General features: G+C 40.0%; 1 protein-coding gene across 2 annotated transcripts in view; it reads right to left on the reverse strand.

The window, feature by feature from the left end:
• LOC126869195 (heterogeneous nuclear ribonucleoprotein L) overlaps positions 1–20278 on the reverse strand; it is a 165113-nt gene that overhangs the window by 12236 nt on the left and 132599 nt on the right. For both annotated transcript variants that reach the window (XM_050625422.1, XM_050625423.1), the window contains exons 7-10: positions 4132–4224; positions 2075–2373; positions 1475–1698; positions 422–681 (exon numbers count right to left, since the gene is read on the reverse strand). In XM_050625422.1, coding sequence (XP_050481379.1) covers positions 422–681; positions 1475–1698; positions 2075–2373; positions 4132–4224 — 876 coding nt within the window. The remainder of the gene's footprint in view (positions 1–421; positions 682–1474; positions 1699–2074; positions 2374–4131; positions 4225–20278) is intronic.

Genomic DNA, 20278 nt, shown 5'->3' on the forward strand with positions numbered 1-20278 from the left:
AATAGGAATCGATTAGTTTTGTTCTTCTATACGATCATTTAATTATATACTATATGTTATATCACGATTTCATCATCAATTAAATACGTATTATTGTATATTATTTTACTTCATAGAATTACCATACAGGCGAGAAAAACGAATATTAAGCGAACGCGTGGATTTCCTTTTTGCGGTTACAATGTTAAAGAATGGAATTTGAAAGAGAATTGCGAACGAAGCGTTGCGTTAACGCGATATTCGATCTTAATTGGTTAATATTGGTCGAACAGCGGTTGGTGATTGATCGTTTTTATTAAATTTTACGTGCGATAGGATTGGTGTTTTGTAAAAAGGAATTTAACAAGGTTTCTTCTAAAGAGAATGGAATCTAAATGGAAAAAACGTGTTCTTTTTCAAAGGTGTTCGTGTATGTACTTACTGCTGTTTTCCAGTGCTGTGTGATTGCATTCCATGATGGCAGCTACCGCGATTCCTACGCTGCTGAACTCGATAAGGCCGGACGACGATCGTTCCGATTTAAGGGGGAACAGTTTTACTGTCGTTGGAGCCTCGATACCGCGTTCCACGAACACACGATGCACGGTTTCCTCGGTTAAATCTGGGGGTGTGTTGAAAAAATGGACTATCTTCGAAGGTGGTTGTATTCTATTCTTATTGGCCATTGCTGGATTTAGGAACCTGGAATCAAAAACAAAAAGAAAAACGCACGTTTGGTTATTAATTCAACGTTACGCTCGTTGCGACGTTATATTTAATAAATTTACGAGTTCCATCAACTGCGATTAGAGCAGAGTAATTAAACATCTGTCGTACTTAAACATCGTTTGCCTGTTTATTGCAACGAACGATTATTACCCATGGAAACGACAGCATCGTGTAACACAATGGATCAGATGAATCGAAAGCAATTTCCACTAAATTCTAGTATTTTAAAGCGAGATACTCGCAATTAATATTCCCAGCGGCAGTTTTACAATCAACGAAACATGCTAGGCCCCGAAACACGTACATTTCAATATCAGCCGTCGCAATTAAGCTCTCATCGAATAAATATTAAACGTATCGGAGAAGAGGAGCTTCGAATCTCCGGAAGTAGGAGCGCCGTTAATTGCACTGCACCGCTGTTCCGTTCCATAGGAAACATGTTCGTCGCGCAAAATGCTCGCACAGTTCCTCTAACTGCTATAGAATCGAGAATCTCTCGTTAACGTTCATTCATCGTCGCGACAAGACTCTAGATCGATTCGAATCGTGGTAGGTTCTTTAGCGAATCGATGGCCACATTCGAGAAATATTTGCTCAACGGACAAACAAGTCTGTCTAGTGATTATTGCTCGAATAAAAAAGATCGAGTAATTATCGGTTGAGAAAAATCGATGAAAAGATAAAATCGAGAATAAGAGAATAGGAGATTGTGGAGAGAAGGAATATGGTTTAGAATATCACAGGGGATACGATGGTTTAGCTGTACCTGTTATTCTTGCTTCCTGTGAAATCTTTGAAGCTCGCTGTCTTGTCAGGCAAAATGTAGGGGTTAGTGACGTCTGAAAGAAAAGCCTGCTTCGAGAAGCCAAGCTGCAGCCTTCCGTCTGTACCGATCGTCACGTTGTTCAGATTTTGTAAACAACGTTCCACTGCTATGTTGTCGCCCATCTGGATCATGGCACAGCCTTCTTTCGTCTTCAAGAACTTCACCTGTTACGAAATCACGAGCATATTTTTGTTCAAGCTTCCTCTGTATTTGTTGGATTATGGAATTTAAATCACCGTTATTCAAAAAATTTACTCGTTATATAGCTCTAAATATTCTACCAAAGACAGATTAACGTTAATACAAATTTTTCCCTAACAAGAAAGACGTTCCAATTCAAATCTAATTGTCCCCGATACCAACGATCGAAGAATTTATTCTAGTTGCTACCAATACGATACGAGCGACTACGAAGCATATTGCTCCACTCGCAAACCCCAAAACCGTCCCTTCTTCGATCGCTGTCAACGAACTTGAACCGATATCGTCGTCTAACGATGAAAAACAGCATGGTGGGTTAACACGAAAACCGGATCGTACCTTCGTTACGTTTCCGTAGAGGCAGAACAAGTTGAATAACTTGTCCGTGTTGACTTTGTCCGGCTGAAGTCCGTAAACCATCATGACGGAACCCTGAGTGCTCGATGGCGGCGTCTGTCCCAAGGTGGGCACGTAACCGGGCCGAGGTGGCGTAGGATGTAGAGGTTCCCGACCGCTAAAATCACTCTTAATACCGTAACGCTCAACATAGGGCTCCGGATACGTTGCTGGTCCATTGAAATTCTCCTCGTAACGATCATGACCAGCACCCGGGGGGAAAGTTACCTGTGGCGTGGATCCTACGAACAAAAGCAGCGGGGGGAAGAGGAGAGGATATTTGATTGTCCTTTGTTTCTGCACTGGATGATTTCATTTCGCGTGTATTATACGCGGTGTGTCGCGGTTCGTGTGCTCGCGCGTTCGCTCTCTCACGTGTTCCGTGTTCAACGGTACGCTAATTATGGAAATCGAGCGACTGTTGCGTCCCTATTAATCACGCGGCAAGAGGAAATATTAATCGTTCCCGTTGAATGCTCGTTTAACGCGTCGACGATCAAATGAACGAGGGAAACCGACCTTTTTACGCCGCGTTGCATCGCTTCGACTGTTTAAGCTGGTCTTCGCGGCAAGAATTTGGGACAATTTTGTTAGAATTAGGACATTCCATACGATCATAATTTGATCACCGGACTGTGGATGTTTATGCGTTTGTGGAGCTCGAAGGTGCGCAGCAAACGCGCAGAATGCATACGATATGCGAAAAGGTATAAAATATTGAAAGTATGGGAGAGAAAGGGATAAGAATACGTATGCGTGAGATTTTATTTTTTTCACCTAAGAAGTTTCAGAATAGTTATACATACATGGAAAAGTCGGACGAGTACGTCCGGTTCATCTCTTTCGTTGTGTTCGTAAAATTATAGATTTACATAAACATCTGCAGTCTAGTAATTACAAAATGTGTATTATTATAGAATACTGTAGAAATATAATTATATATACTGGTCAAAACAATTAGAGAGTCGCTGTTACAAACAATCAAATAAGAACAAAGATAGACTCACATACTATTTGTGTGACATTTTAATAAAAGCTAATTTTAATACGATCATCGGAGGAAGAACATAAAATCAAAGTTCTCCACTTATTTTGAACAGTATGGTTCGACGTCGAATTTCATATCACATTTACTCGAGGTTTCGCTCGAACATTTCGATTCGATTTTAAACATGATTCGATAGGCGAGCAATGTGAGTAGGGTAGTCGATTTTCGCTGGTAGATTTAGAGCCATTGAACACGAGGCTCCTTCGTTATCGAAAGTTCTCGTATTGGCCGCCATTCTTCCAGCGAACTTCGCGATTCCTGAGATTGGGTTTCGTTCGCGGTTATGATTCCTTTGGTTTGATCGCGACATAACTCGGCTACAACGACATCATCGATTTTCTGTCAAAATTCCTGCGGTCTCTGTCGCGAATGTCGGTAATAATTTTCGCGAAAACCGTAACGGAAACACGTCCATCTGCCATCGATGACATGAATTATGTAATTTGCACCATTCAAGTGCATCGCACTCTCACATTTCGCTATAAAACAATCTACGCCAATGAGAAAGGAAACAAAAAAGGAATCGACGAGTTTCGTTTCAAATTGCTTTTTATCTCGTTCCTGCATCGCTGTACTTTCGATTCGCGAAAAACACAATAAAAATCGCTACAAATGATGAAACTTTGAACGCGCTCCCGTCGACCTTTGGAAAAATAACCATTACGACACATTTTTCTGGCCTAATAATTCCGATAACGAACTATTCACGAATTGCTATTCGTTGCCTAGTAAAATGAAAATTACAGTTCGAAAAGTTCTGCCAGGATTACTACTATACCAATTATACGAAGTCAGCGTTTTCGCGCGCCACCGGATGAAAAAGTATCGAACGTAGCCGGCCTCGTTCGATGGCCCATCCGTTTTCTCAATTAGTTCGCTTAATTTGACTATCAAAGAGAGAAACGAAGAGAGGGGGCGTATAGGGGGTGGGGAGAGAGTGAGGTATACTTACCGTATGGTTGGGGCGCGGCGCCGTATCTGGGTTCCGCCAAAAGGGGAGCCGGCCTTCCATTTCCTGTCGCGTCGTTTTTGTGTGCGCTCGATCCTGTAAGAAAAAAGAATTTTCAATTAGTTATACATACTCCCATTTTTTTCCGGTCGATAAAAAGCAAAACTTTTTCTTAACCGATCGAACCGAATGGTTAGATACAGCTCGGTTCATAAATATTAGCACTGACTAAGGGTAGGGCAAATGCGACATTAAAAATGGGACTTTGTGTCTCACGTTCTGAAGTACCAATTTTGAAAAAGATCAGTGTCTCTCGCGCTCTCTACAATTTATAACACTGCGACGATTGTAGTCAGTTGGCTTGATCGCGCTTATGTCTTAAGAATATAAATATTAATTTGTAACAATTAAACTATTCATTTATATTATCCGAGCTAACAATTTACAAAATTTAAGTCATTGATTTATATCATTTGAACAATTAATTCATAACCACTTAATATTAATTTATTATTAATTGCCATTAACTAACAATAACGATACTGCTAATTCATAACAGATATAACGTTGATTTACGACAACTGTATCATCAATTCGTAATAATTAAATTAATCATCTGTTTCTTTTCATCTAATATTAACTAAGTCCTCCTTGAAATCTTTCAAACGATATTTTATTTCTATTTCATATTATTTTTCAATTTTAAACACGGGTATAAGTTTTTATTTGATTACTTCAAATGAAATCATTGCCGATACAATGTGTAGCTATTGAGTGACTACGGATGGAATCAAACCGTGTTCGTAGATTTGAGAAAGCAAATGCAATCAAATCAACGAGATTTAGTCATCCAACCGTGCGTGCTACCATCGATAAGTCGAATGGTTTGGTACTATTGGTGATGAGTTCGCTGTTCAAATATGACTATTTGCGTTCACATACGAGTATAACTCCCACGAGTTCTACCGCACACTTCACTAAATAATAATTTTCAATATACTGCTATTGAAAGACGTTTCAAAGGTATCTCTTTCTCTACCCTCATGTATGAACCCGACAGAGCCATTTTCTAATTTTATTTTTGTCTTATTGAATTTCGCTTCCTTCTCACAATTTATAAGCATTCTCCGGTTTCGAAAACATAATTATTAACGAAATTATTTGACAATCAAATATAACGCGTCAAATGTCCTTAACAATTTTCTACATGCTGTATCTTATTTCCTTTGATAAATTAGATATTAATTATAATTGATAATAATAAAATATAATACCGCGTCCAAAAAATAGATGCATATTTGACGAATAGATAATACTAATTCGCACGCTATATTTCGATAATGATCTTTAATCTTGCGCGAATACATGTAGAGTGATATTCGAATCGGATATACTACAACTCTGAATATCTTCAAATGGAAAATTAAGAAATTTCGCTTAAGGTTTAAGAACCTTTTACGTGATCCATTCAATTCCTCCTCTTCAATTATGCGTTAGATTAAAACAAACAAAATCTGTTATAACGTAGAATAGATATTTTATCGATAAATAGAATTACTAATTTACGATACATAATGGGATCCGAGCGTAGTCACCTCCCCCCGTAGTGGATCCTGGTAATTGGTATCGTTTTCACGATATTAATATTTCGAGATACTACTGTAGATATTAAAGAACTAATAGAATATTAATTTCAATATTAGTAATAAATTATTATTCGTAATACGATGTACATATTAACATTTCCGAGTATTACTATTTCAGAAACGATATCAAGCTAAGAACTACTTTAATATAGTCCATTCCAGATGATCCAAAATTCTTTTCGGAGTTTTTTGGTTAACCAAATGGGTACATCTTAGATTTATTTAATTAATTTCAATAATCTTCGCAACGATCTGTGTAATCGTTCTGCGAGAAAAATCGAAGTTACGTAACATATGCTTACTCTTAAATTTATAAAAATTCGTGTAATCGTTTTCTTGGAGCTGCATGACGATGATACATGATGCTTCTAAGTTTTAGGTTTAAGTCTTACTTTTAACTCTCAGCTGAGACAACCAACGTTAGTAAGACAGAGACAAACAACGTTAGTAAATTGTTTGCATCCGTCGGGAACGTCGCGTCGTGCAACGTCACAGACTAAGTCTATTATGCGCGCTTTTGTACTTTGAAGGAAAGCTTGAAAGTTACTCTATCTAATTCTTTTAAATATTAAACGTCTAAATAGATTTAACAATGTGTTTAGAGTATCAGTTTCGTTTTAATTTAAACTTTCTGATACGAAAGGCTACCAATAGGGCTGCGATATAACGCACCCTAAATTAGTATCTATCTTTAGTGTAGCTTTGCTGAGACGTAGGTTGAGTTAATTTTGGGCCTGATAGTTTGGCAGCGAGGGACAGCGATCATGCCTTAAATGTTTAAGTTGATCGGTTTGGTTTCTCAAAGGAACGATCAGTAATTCATTATATTATTCAAAGATTCTCGTAAATAATGTTCACAGTTTGTCGTCATATATCTTAGATCGTTACGTTATACAAGACACGAAATTCCAGCCAATTAATTATTTCCTCGACGATTTGGATCAACAATGATGTTCCGTACAATACCAGCAGGTGTCCTTATAATTGTGAGCTGGTCTGTACGTCTCCATTTCTTTTTTTATTTTTTGTTTTATTCTCAAAGGGTAGTGTCGCGCAACAATTGGAAAATTCATTTATTCGTGGCATCGAGGATTCCCTGGTGCATCGGTGCGATCAGATTCTCCAGCGAAATTGCACGAAATTGAATCTACGGTCGAGTCTCCTCGACCGGAACGCGGCATCGAATGAATCTTGAATAAGTTATCGAAGCTAACAGACAGACGACCCGTTTCTACGTAACGCGCCTCGGGTTAATCAATTTCCTCAGCGATTCCCTTTTGGAGATGTCAGGTCGTCAGAAATTCGCGAAACAAGGAACTAGTTGTGTAATACTGAAATCTGCCACTGTCAACTTCAGTTCCCAAGAACTCGTTGCGACCGGTTTCAAATTGGATAGTCAAAGATCCTGGAGATCCTCTCGCAGTCCCAGAGACAGGCAAGATTTTGACAGTTCCAGGGCGGCTTCTAGCAGAATTCGAACGTTACAGGAACAACAGTGGTCTCCGGGGATTAGGAAGAATCCATGGCCGCAAAGGATCAGAATGAAACTCTGATTCCTGAAGGTTAACTTTACCAAAAATTGCAAGAAACTCGTGGTCCACTGTGGTTTAAAGGGAATTGTAGTCCCCGAGGACAAAGTTGCAACGGTGGTTTCTGCTGGTTAGAATGTCCCCAAAGGATTTCAATTTCCTTCATCGTGACGGAGAACGTGCTCCGTTAAATCTCAAATTTCTTGCGGCTGAGAAACCCTTCGATCGGTTAAAATCGCAGACCGATATAAAAAATAAAGAGAGCACAGATCATACGTATAAGTAATATGAACTTTATACTACAAAGATTAGCTTTACACTCATGCGACTAGATTCATTCGTATTACAAAATCAATTATTAATAAGTTGTCATTTATCTTCTTTATTCAGGGTTTCTAAGATTCCGAACAAATAAACACGAACGCTAGAATTACCAATTTTTAACAGACACCTAAATATATTTTCATAATCAATTAGCATCGAAGATTAAATATTTACAATCGTATTTCTGTTTCGTTAAAAGCAAAGATTAATATTACCACAGATACTTGTGTATTTATAGCCATTACGTCTGGTACGGTAGTGCTAACGTTAAAAGATTACAAATATTCTCACAATTTCTTTCATTCTCCAAAATGCCGCCATTTCCGGACTCTGCCCAAGGGTAGAGCCCTCGCACGTGAACCTATCGTTTGTTTTCCCTCGATCCGTTGTCATCTGTCGTCTCCGGATACAATCTCACGGCCTCTTCGCCGAAACCAAGCGTATACAATTGGTCGGTCTATATTAAACCGCATTACGTGCACAGTTTGGACACGTGGGTGTGAGACGGGACAGCAGTGGCGATGTACACGGTAGCTGTATCGAGGGGATAGCAACGGTAGCCTGCCGTAACTTATATTGATTTCGAATATTCGATATCGTGTGCCGACACTCGACGCACCGATGCGCACCCCGTCGAGGACGATGCATCTTCATTCGGAAAAGAGACCCTCCACCGCGAGGCGTCCTGCCGCACAAATTTCACTGCGTCCAGGATGGAAAGAAGCTTCCGGCCGTTAAACCGCCATCGCACCCCGTCTTTCCTCTCAATTTTTTCTCCTCCTCTATGATTTTTTCTTCCACTAGGTGAATTTGAATTTGATATTTCGTTGATATTCGGTTCTATCGGTACGAGATGACACAGATATTGAAATAGACGTCGTTTCTATTCTACGATATTATGCGTCTATGCATTTAGATAAAACGAGTCGGCGAATAATTGCTGTTTGCTTTGTTCATATTTTTCTATGAGTAAATTTCATTGAGATTTAACGAATGAAATAAGATTTGAATAAAGATAGAATGAAATGATTTTAATGATAGTAATAGTAATTACGATACTAGTTTGTAGATAAATAAGAAAGGGAACGATGTATTAGGAAGAAGAGAAGTATCTATGTACAACAGTAAAGGAATAAAGTCTGGAGGAGGAACGGTTTGCTGTTGAATCAAAGTCACTTGACTGGCTGCTTGAAGACATCTATCTTATGTACTTGCAGATGCCAAGTAGACATCTAAAAGATCACTGTATGGTTTATAACGTAGTTACTTATAGCGTTAACCTACCGCAGCAGACGTTTTAGTGGAATTTATGCTCGGATATACTTTTCTTCATAATTTTCTGTTCTCGCGAAATTTATATTTTTCACGCGTGTATCGTCTGCAAAACTAAAGTCTTCGTAATCCTACGTTACGATTACCTCACATTTCTACCATTTACATAGAACGCTACAGGACACAATTTAAGGAACCATACACATTGCACGTGTATCCTTCACCACCGGGAAGATTTAACTCACGTTCACCCCCAACCAAGACCTTTGCAAACTCCAAGTAGCAAGCACAGTGAATAAGCGTTCATAAATTCTGTTCTCGATAAATTCGGTCGCGATAAATTACATAACTAGTCGAGGAATTACACAACTAAACAGTCCGATTATCAACTCGAGAAAACAAACTATTACCTGCTGAGCAAATAATCGGTCGGTGACGTCAGGCTCAGGCTATTTCGAACGTTGCTCGTCCACACCGGAAGTGGTGAACGAAGTAGAAGATCGCGGAGGGCATTGATATTTAGTAGCATTAATAGGAAATCTACGTTAATATTATTCGTTCGGTAGACGAATTCGTAATTTTTCATAGAAAGTGTAAAGATAAAAACTTGCTTGTATATAAACGATTTGATCCGATGTTTCGTTCTGATCTCCTTCGTTCGTTAATGGAATTCTATACACTAATCGTTCATAGTTTTAGATCAACATGGACGAATACACTTCAATCTATAATTTTTATGGATCACGCTCATCCATCTACATTTTACGAATCTCTGCAAGGAAACTTTCTACCGCTGGTTGATACGAATAGAGATTCTCTTCTTCATCTCCTGCATCAGAACTCATCTTCCGAACGATCGACTCTCCCGATTTAAGGATGTTATTACCTGCTGGCCCCGACGTACGTTACATGAATTCCGCGTGGCGCGATAGCGTATCGATTTGTCCTTTCCGCCGAGAAGTTTCAGGAACGCGTCATGGTTACCGACGATAATTTTCGAGAGTCCATGAAAGTTGTCACGCGCACAGTTGCCACTCCGACGCTCGAATAAATCGACGTATACGATCGATTAAAAAAAAAAAAAGAAAAAAAAGAAAAGAAAAGAGAAAGGAGAAAAGAAGAGGAAAAGAACCGAAGATACGTGTTTTGGATAATTTACGAGTTTCGAGAGTTAAGTTCATTAATGACGAAGAGGTGACGTCTTAACCTTATTTGCACGTCGGCTGCTCGACGGTGGATTGAAAATAGAGTGAAGTTACTCGACGAAGTTCGAGTGATCCGACAACTTTGATGGATGATTTTATGAAACCTGAGAGTGTTGTAGAACTTTTAAAACCGATCGTTACGTAAGTAATATAGGGATTATCCGTAGATAAGTTGCGATACTCTTTAGATCAAACACGAGAATGTTGGGTTTTTAGAATATTCATTAAATATTTCTCAACAAAGAACGATGAAAAGCATTTCGTTAGAAAATTCGATATTACTTTTTCCATCAAAACGGATATTTTCTTGGATGACACGTCGCAGATAAAGGGAGGAATTTTGTGAAAATGTCGACTGCTGAAATTCTACGTCAGAGAGGCAAGCATATTTTAATAACGGAGCTACAGAAACATCGGGGGAAAATTTAGGCGAGCTCCGGGCTACGGTACATTCGGGTCATGTAGAGGCCCTTACAAGTCCATGAAACTCGATATTGGTACTTGTAGGTCTCGCAAAGGGCCTTGAAGATTGCGATTTTGGATATCGTGTCCGACGGACAAACGTTCCCGCTATTGCCTCGATCGACGAGCCATCCTCTCGCGTTCTTTCTTCAATTACGTTCGTGTTATCGCTGCACTAGATTTTCAAATGTGCTTTCAAACGTTTTAGCTTTCTCGCGTTGCTCATTCCACGCAAAACATGTACTAAATATCACAGACCTTAACTCATCACAATACAAAATAAGTCAATTTATGTTGAGAAAACATAAAAAGTATCAAGGGGTGATGCGAAGAGTTAAGACTGGAAAATTTCGAAAATAATATCTGACCATCGTTTTTTACAGTCTATCGCTGTCGTCGACGTTATACGTTTAGCAAATAATCGTTTTGTGCTTGCCAACAGTTTCTCGCTTCTCCTAAAAAATTTATCCGAGTTGCGTAACACTTTGAACATACATGCGCGATGTAATAATTATTTTACAAGCTTAGTGTGTGATAGCGAAAATTAACCCGTTACAAATTGGTTAATTTTGTTTAATTGTTTCGCTAAGAGGTCTCGAGACAAAGTAGTTGTCAGGGAGCACGACATCGATCTGCATAAACGTCACTGCTCCACGTGATTCTAGCATCCACCATGAGACTAACGATCCATTACTCTCCATAACGTGGCTTGAAACTTTATAAATTGCCCTACGCAGGCCCTTCGGAGACCATTAAAATCGGATATTGGAACCGATGGCTCCTCAGGTAGGTTAACGAAATTCTGGCATACGCCGGCGACGACTACGTTACTCTAGGGGTTTAATGGGAAACGTTGGACTAGAAAAATCGATTGCTTTTTTCAACCGACTAAAAAGGTCTGCATACGGTACTATTAGGTAACCTGATTCACGTGCTACATTGACTTTAACGACTGTAGCTTTCAGCAAACAGTTTTCCTACTACCGAGTATAAAAGCTCCGATTCGAAGTGTCAATAATGGGCGAAAATAGGAACATTTTTAAACAAACAAAAATTTTTAATGAAAAATTTCAATGCCCATATATGTTAGCAGAAAGGTAAAAGGCTCGGATGATTCAAGAATAAATAATTGTATTATTAGATTGATAGCTCAAGGAACGAATAAAATACATTTTACAATGCATAAATATATATGTATTACTGCATATAAAGGAATAATCCATACACGGCAAGAAATTCGATGTCAAGGGGCTAATAACCAAAAAAGAAAAAAAAAGAAAAAAGAATTTCCTATAAAGTGCCGACAAAAACCCACCCCTAATTGTATCTGATCGGTTCTCTGGAAAAACTCTCACGAACTGGGTCGCGAGTGTTTTTTTCGACGGAACAACGTTGGGGGTGGTTCTCCTTTATCGGCGCGGCCCGCAGCGAATTTTCTAGTTTGGAAATTTTCAATCAACAAGGAAACAAAAACGTGGCTGTACGTCGACGAGAATGGCTACGGCCGGGCGCGTAATAGAAACGTTTCCGCGGCTTTTTTAGCGAAACGGCAATTACAATTCAGTTGCGTACGTCGAGGGGTTGCGTCGCGCAATAACCTCTCGATACAAGCATCGTGTCGTCATCCCTTTGTTTCTTTTCGAAGTAGATTCACGAGTGCTTCTCTTCCCACAGTTTCACCAGGCAACACTAACCAACCGCGGTTCTCTGTATCGACCTACAGCGTCGCCACGCAGACTGCCATCGTGCACCCCATAAAATAACCCCGTCGTAGGAACACGCCGACCACATGGATGGCTGTTAGCTCGCCGCTGGAACCGTGAACGCTTGCTATAAGTGGATTGGATGATCGTCGGTGATCGAGCGTACGTTGCCGCTAATTACGTTGATGATGGTTTTGGTTAGTTACTTCTGCGTGTGTTGATATTTTACGAGGGTAGTATATGGGGTGGAAAGTATATTACGTCTTCGTAATATTTCTATCGGAAAGCATTTAGGAGAAGTTGTTCTAGGTCGAACTGTTTTAATGACGATTCTGTGCCTTGATCAATCCATTTCAAGTCGATGACATGCCACGTATGTCGTTCGATATCCTATTTTTCCTGCATAGACTTCCCTATTTCCCGATATTGCTACATGGACATATCATAGTAGTATAAATTTGAAGAATTTGAATTTAGTCGCGCCCGTACTTCGATTCTTACATTTCTCGTAATAATAAACGTAGAATAGTATGTCGGGTTTACATTAGAATTAGGGTTAGGGGCGTGAAACGAATCTTCGTTTGGATTACACGTTGTCGTTATGCAATAGAGAAGACATTGACTAGTGCAAATACGATTATCATAGAACCGGATAAGTAACCGTGGTAATTAGATACTCGAGAAACTAATGACAATAACGAATCCGCGGTCGACGAGATGATAGATGAACGTGCTCACAAAATCTAAGTCGGACGCGTAATATTCACTGGTCGTAAGGGGTTACTCCCTTCGTCGATGAGATCGCGAAAGAGAATGAATTTTCGTCCGGATGATGCCACAGAGGAAAACTATAATAGGGTGTGTCTAAGGACACGAGATCATCGGATTCGTCGAGGATAGCCTTCGTTCTGAAAGTAAGGGAAATTGGCGTTGCTGCTAATTGATCAATTTCCATATCGGTGGTTAGAGAAAGATGCTAGTCGCCCTCGAGGGAAAGTTGCTAGTGGGAGACGTCGTTCGTTTCTTTCAACACACTGTCCATTGTTTTCTTCGTCTTTTCAAATCACCTTGTCGCGATACCTAGAGAAGTCCGCAACAATAGAATCAACCGTTTCAGCCAGACGACCAAAGCAACGCAACGTATGCGTCAATAGCAGCCAAGGTACCAAGTAATTATTAAAATATTTAGCGTGAAATCGGCAATTCCATTGAGTGATACGTTCCTATAGCATTTTGTCCCCTCGCTTGATGCTCCGTTTAACCGTGAAAATCGCTACGCGTGCCCTTCTCGTCGTATTAATTTATTTTCCACGGGGCAAATATTGTTACGCGGTATTTGACATTTCGGTCAGCGATCGCGGAAATTAGATTACCAAACGTGATCTGGTAAATTGTTAATATTTCGTTTCGCCGTCGATACCATTTACCCGTGTTTATCGCGAAAACAATTTACGCGATCATTTGCGACCAGATGTTTTACGCAATCCTCGTTGAGAATCGCGAGCAGAAGATGAAAATGAAGCTTGAAACAACTTCGAGTGCCACCAGCCGCTTCGTGTCTCTCGAATGAACACGCTACGCGGCAACTATGATAAAAGTTTACGATTACGCAACTTGGCAAGTGAATTATCGTCCCTCCAATAGAGTTCTGAGTTATCGCGAGTAAAATTAGGGTCGTTGCTTAATAGAGGCGCATCGTGGAATTTAATATGTTCATAGTCGCGCGTCTGTTGCTCGGCCAAGTCATCAATGTTGAATCTAACGCAACGACAGAGCTTTCACGACTTTCGCGGAACGATTGTGATAATCGTAAAGCAACTCTTCTCGTCAGGGGGTTTTTCAGGCCAACCGCTTCGCAGTTTTCTGTTGCCAGCTAGAGAGAAAAGAGGAGCAACAGGTTCGAATGGGAGAAACAAAATTTCTGGTCCTAGAGCGGTGCTTCACAGGGAATGCTTAATTCCAACAGCGTTTAACGGAATATAAGAGCGTGTTCTTCGCGGAAGGAAATCTCTAAAGAATTCTTTTCTATAATTTTAATGAATATACATCTCCTACCGGTAGAATTATCATTCATAATGAAATATATTCTGCCTTGAAGAATTTCGACGACATTTAGAGGAATATAAAAACGCGTTCTTAATATACCAGAGAGTGTACGGAGATTTTTTCCATAATTTTAACGAATAGACATTCCTTATCTACGGAATTTCTATCCATAACGAAGTATCTTCACTCGGCAATCCCTTAAAAAACTTTTATATTCGCGGAATATTAGAAGCTAACGAAGACAAATCAATTTCTATTAGTTTGCTTTTAGCGTTCGTAATTTTTAATACGTTTGCAATGTATTTTTCAGAAGCACGAAACGACATATAAGAAGGTAATGGGTATCTTTGAATAAAAAAAATTATTACGTTCAAATAAGAAGATGCCTCGTCTTCTCCGGTTAGTAGGTCAGTAACGATTCTATCGCGAATAAAACATCCTGGTATCGTAAAAGGAAAAAGATAAGATAAGAAAAAGGAGTAGGAGCGAAGGGTAATATCCCATTTCATCGTGGAAAGGATCATTATCGCGGCAAGTTACAAGGCAGAAATGCAAAAGTCGTAAGCGTAATGAAACCGAAATCAACTCGAAAACGGATCCGTGAACGATGACACGAAATGCCAGTAGGATGCAGTTGAAGAAAGGTGAAAGGTTGAGCGATAAAATCCGCCGCTTTATCGTAGCTCCGTTGAACGATACACGCCTCCGATATTAAACGCGTACTAGAAACGAATTCACTTTACACGATGAAATTGACAAACGAGGAACGTACGCGCTCTTGTTTCGCGATGATATTAAAACGATATCGAAAAATACCTGGCATTTATCGTTTCATACGCCAACGAGCAAGTAATTAGAAATGCAATATACCGTTTCGAATAGTCGTTTACGCAATACGACCAATGGTGACGTAGTCACCGTTAATTAATAACATCACGTGCGTACATATGCGTGTGTATCGTACACACACTACTTTAACGCGTATCCATCCTGTCTCTGTTTCATTTACCCAAGTATTTCTACTTACGACGTTCGTGCTTTGACAAATTATTGGATGCTCGCTGACATTCCAATCGTAGTAACATTACGACGACGCACAGTACGATGGTATTTCCATTTGCAGACTGTAATTCTCGATTTTTCGATTATAAAGAGAGAAAAGAAAATAAAGTCGATAGAAAACAAAAACGTTGGTTGTACAATCAATCTACTTCGAAGTAAAATATACTTCGAGGAAGCTTTGTGTTCAGGCATCGAAAATAATCTCGACGATCGTCGCTGGATCGTCGTTGAGGCGCATGGAAAAAAATGTTGCAATTCCGGGAGGACCTTTGAAAAAGCTCGAGATTACGAATCGAACTTTCTTAATCCCGAGTTTTTAATCTCCTCTGTCGCGCTGGCCATCGCTCTAGCAAACAACCTGATGGCGCACCATCGATCACCGTGTTTCCGACAACACAGCCGACGGTAAAAAACGGTGATCAGTTCTGGCGATGCTTATCGAACGACGACTGTATGCAACACAGAGTGACTCTAGCCTTTCATTTTTCTGTTAATATCGATCGCGAAAGATTCCTGTCCAGACATGTTGGGCCTCGGGACATCGCGTTTCCACGTGAGCCATACGCGCGTACAGAGCCCAGTTCCGTAACTTTTTCCTTCCCATCGAGCACGTTGCGCCATTGCTCGCATGATCGAGCTTCTTGAATCGTCGGCAAAGGGGCAAAAATCGGGTGGTATACGATGCATAGAAGTTTCTCGCGTGATTAATTCTTCGGAGTCGATCCGAGTCGGTTTGAAAAAATCCTGCGAACTCGAATCCCCGATATACCGATAAATCCGAGAGAAACACTTTCTCGCTTAGTCCTGCGGTAACGTGCTCTAAATCCACGTGGTCAACCTTCCACGATCGACTTCGAAACGGTCGAGTCCGAACTGCTTTCCCGTGTCTGCGGTAACGTGCGCCCGTATTCTCGCGGTCAGCTCCGACTCAGATTGGACCAAGTCGACTCACCTTTCGTCCAAGTCCGCGAATAAGAGCACGGCGACTTTTAACGAAGTAGTAGGCTCGCGTGAAAACGAAGGAAACCGTTTCGGACGATATTTAAGTACCTAGATTTGCGTTGATGGCGCACAGAGGGGTGGTGGTATAGATAAATCGAAAAGTAGAAAGTAGAAGATACAGAAATAAAGAAAGGCATATAATAGAGAGAGAGAGAGAGAGAGAGAAAGAGAGAGAGAGAAATATAGAAAGAAAGTAACTCTCCTGGTAAACTGGTTTTATGAACAGACACTGGTTTTATGAACTGACTTACCGTGATCAACCCCGCCTGTTCTCTCGGTCACCCCGATCCGTCCGACTCGAACTCGAGATATACGGACGATTTGATGTCCGCGTTCTCACAGAGACCGATGCTATCACTCTCACTCTTCGCAGACAGTAGTAGGGGGAGAGGGTGTAAGAGCCGTAGACCTGCCTAAGCCCCACATTCTCACCGGGCCCTGACTCGGTTCCACGTGAATCCATCATCACCGTCAAGTGAACAACGAGTAGGCTGCATCTGCACACAGACAAACATTCCAACATAACAACCCCCATGTTCTCATGTTTCCACAATTCCATTCGGATTCTCCTTCCGCTCGATTTGTCGCACGATCGTATCGGTTATTTGGTAGTTTTTATATTTTTTTTTTTATTATATATATATATATTTTTGTTTTGTATATATATATTTTTGTTTTGTATATAGTATGTATATATTTTTTTCTGTGGCAACATCGTTTTCGGGCCTCTCCGGTCGTCCCGTGTACACGGTATTACACACTTCGTACGTATTTTTGTATGTACATACACATATATAGGTATATATTTTTTTTTGGATTACTGTTAATACTTTTGTTGTTGATGTTGTTGTTGTTGTTACTGTTGTTTTTTGTTCTGTCTCGGAATCCGTCTACGTAACGGGGCACGTATTACAGGTACGTATTACACGTTTATATATATACATGTGTGTCTTTTCCTTTCTTTATTTTTTTCTGGCGGGTTAGTTTTTACATTTATATAACAGAGGTCGATCCCTTTCTTTTTTCTCGTGTAAATATATATATATTATAAAGATTTTTTTTCTTTTTGCCTGGATTTTGGTGATGTGCATATATACGGTATAACAAGCGACAAAGAGAAGGACAGATCAGCTAGATTGTGTGCGTAGATTACAAACATACACATACAGGTATATGTGTACAGATAGAGAAAGATTATATATATATGATATATACATATACAAAGATTTTATATATATATACATATACATACATAAATGTGATAAGAGAGAGAAAGAAAAGAGAGAAAGAGAGAAAAAGAGAGATATATATATATTTTTTCTTTTAGAAACGGGTAGACGACAAAAGGGTAGTCGTTTTGTATTCTGACTTCTCTCGGTCGTAAAGTAGATGGGTCTCTCCGAGAGCCTCGATATCTCGACGTGGGCATTATACATTTCATTTTACTTTTTGTTTTTTTTTTTGTTTTTGTTCGACTTATATCACATATATATATATACTTTACTTTGATTTTTTATTTATTTCTGGACGGTAACAGTGGTCGATCGAATGTTTGTCTGTGAGTGCACTGGTAGCCTTTGCGAAACGTTGTGGTGGTGAGCATTTAATATAAATATATATATACTGGAGGGTTGACTTTGAATCGTATTTTGACACAAGAGATTCTGCTTGTCGAGAGCGTGTTACTCTCTCGACGTTGCGTTGTATCTATTATTATTATTATTATTATTACTTTGTTGATAAACATTATACTCTCTATCGGGCGTATTTGCAGTTTTTTTTTCGATGGTGGTATGTAGAAAATATTTGACACTTTTATTTTGTTTAACTGCGTCCCGATGATTGGTGAAGGGTCCGGCAGATCTACGGCGTAATGTGTGGTATAAATGCAGGTATATATATTTATCGTATATTTGGTGCATGTTCGTTGTTTTTCCTGTTGTTGTTATTTTGTTGTTGTTACTGTTGTTGTTACTATGGTATATTGTTATTATATGTTATATAGGTTGTTCATGTTGTTGTTGCTGTTCATGTAACTGTTGTTCGAGATGTTTTCTGTCCCATCGTTTCTTTTTTTTTCTTTCGTTTTCTTTCTCCCTCTGTGTTCGTCTCTGTGACGGCCTTCGCTTTTCCAACGAGCCTCTTCTAGTGTCGTTAGTGTGAACGAGGTGCGTGAGTCTTCCCTTCGTCGACGATATCGATTGTCGATTAACGACAAACGAACGACAGAATGTTACAGACTTTTCTTTCACGAAAGCGAGGAAGAGAGAAAGTTGGCGGGGTGGATCGTATCGGAATGACGTGGATAGGTTATCGCGATCGCGGAATCTACGACGTTTCACGATAGGGCGCGAAGAAGGGCCAGGAGAAAAGAGAAAGATAAGGGATAAAGAGCTAGAAAGAGCAGAGAGATGTCGCAAAGAGCCTCAAAAACGTTCTCACCGATAACGAAATTCATTTCCCGTGTTCGATATAGGGAAAAGAGCAACCTGGATTTTCCGACGCTCCTTCGTCTTGATTAACTTCGACAGTCGACGGAAGTACGCTTTGCCCTAGTGTTCTGTACGTGAAGTAATGACCTCGCCTGGCAGCGCCCAGGGTCGCGATGTCAACGTCAAAGATTCTTTAACTTCGAGCTTCCCTTCGAACCGATGCTCTAGCGTTCTTACGAAGTTCGTCAAAACGTTGCGAAAAAAAAGAAAAAAAAAAAAAAGGAATGGAAACCTATCGATCCGATCCTTCGTCGTTCCCTGATGCTTAAACTCGTTCTATTTCTGAAAACTTGACAAACTCCTCGGACGCATTCACGCGATAACAGCAACTTTCCGAACAAAAGATTCTATCCACCTTTAAAAAGAAACGAACATTTTGAGAAACTCACGTTGCTAAATACAATCAAATAGACTTTATATGTTTCGTCGTAGACAAACCTAATGCGATCCAATTTTACGAATACGCGAAGAACATTGTCGAAGAGAAAGAGAGAGAAAGAGAGAGAGAGAGAGAGAGAGAGAAAGAAAGAGCGAGAGAAAGAAAATATCACAAACGATATGAAACTCGATGCATAAACTTGCACACCGAGTAGTACGTCGAGAGATAAAGATCGACAGATCGACGCGTCGTTCTAGTGTTAAGACTGTACTACTTGTTCGCGCCAGCTCTGTCGCAGCCATGTTTTCTTTTTTCTCTACGTTGCATTTGCAGATGCGCGCAGCTGGCACGTCCGAGGGGAATGAAAGAACGTGTGTAAAGCTTTCGCTGTCACAGCCACGCGTCAACGTCGACGGGACAGGGCTTGTCTAAACGTTTGTACGGTTTCAGTTTGCCCGTTGAAACGCATCGATCCAACCTCGGCCCGCTCGAATCCCATCGAGAAAAAGCACCGGCTACGGTATAATTCTCAATTCGATTGTTCGTGCCTAACGTTAAATATTAACGCTTTCCAACTTCTTCAATTGCTTCCACGTCCGAGTTGCAGCAAAGAAAAATAGAAACACCGTTGTTTCGTGCTTCGAGCGCGAACCTGGTTTCCTCAATCTTTTGCTCTACCGTTATATATCGAAGCTAGCTATCGAGTTCGCATTCTTTTCGACACAATGACTTTCGATAAAGTGAAGATTTATAGATCCCAATTCTAAGATAAAAGAGAGAAAAATATATTATATCTAAAAATTAGGAAGACTAAAGCACTTGTGTTTATTTCATTTCCATATCGCATCGTTCGACGAGAGAGAGAAATGCTCTACGTATCCTCGAGACATTCGCTTTATCCTATCCCTTTAAAAACCCTGCAAAGCACCTCAAAGGGTGTTAAGTAACAAAGAACTTTCATTGCGAATATCGCGAAATAGCGGGGCGCATAAATGAAACGATCGTGTCTACACCGCGAACCGATCGAA

The sequence above is a fragment of the Bombus huntii genome, chromosome 9, assembly GCF_024542735.1.
Source record: "Bombus huntii isolate Logan2020A chromosome 9, iyBomHunt1.1, whole genome shotgun sequence".
In the NCBI taxonomy this organism is placed as follows: Eukaryota; Metazoa; Arthropoda; class Insecta; order Hymenoptera; family Apidae; genus Bombus; species Bombus huntii.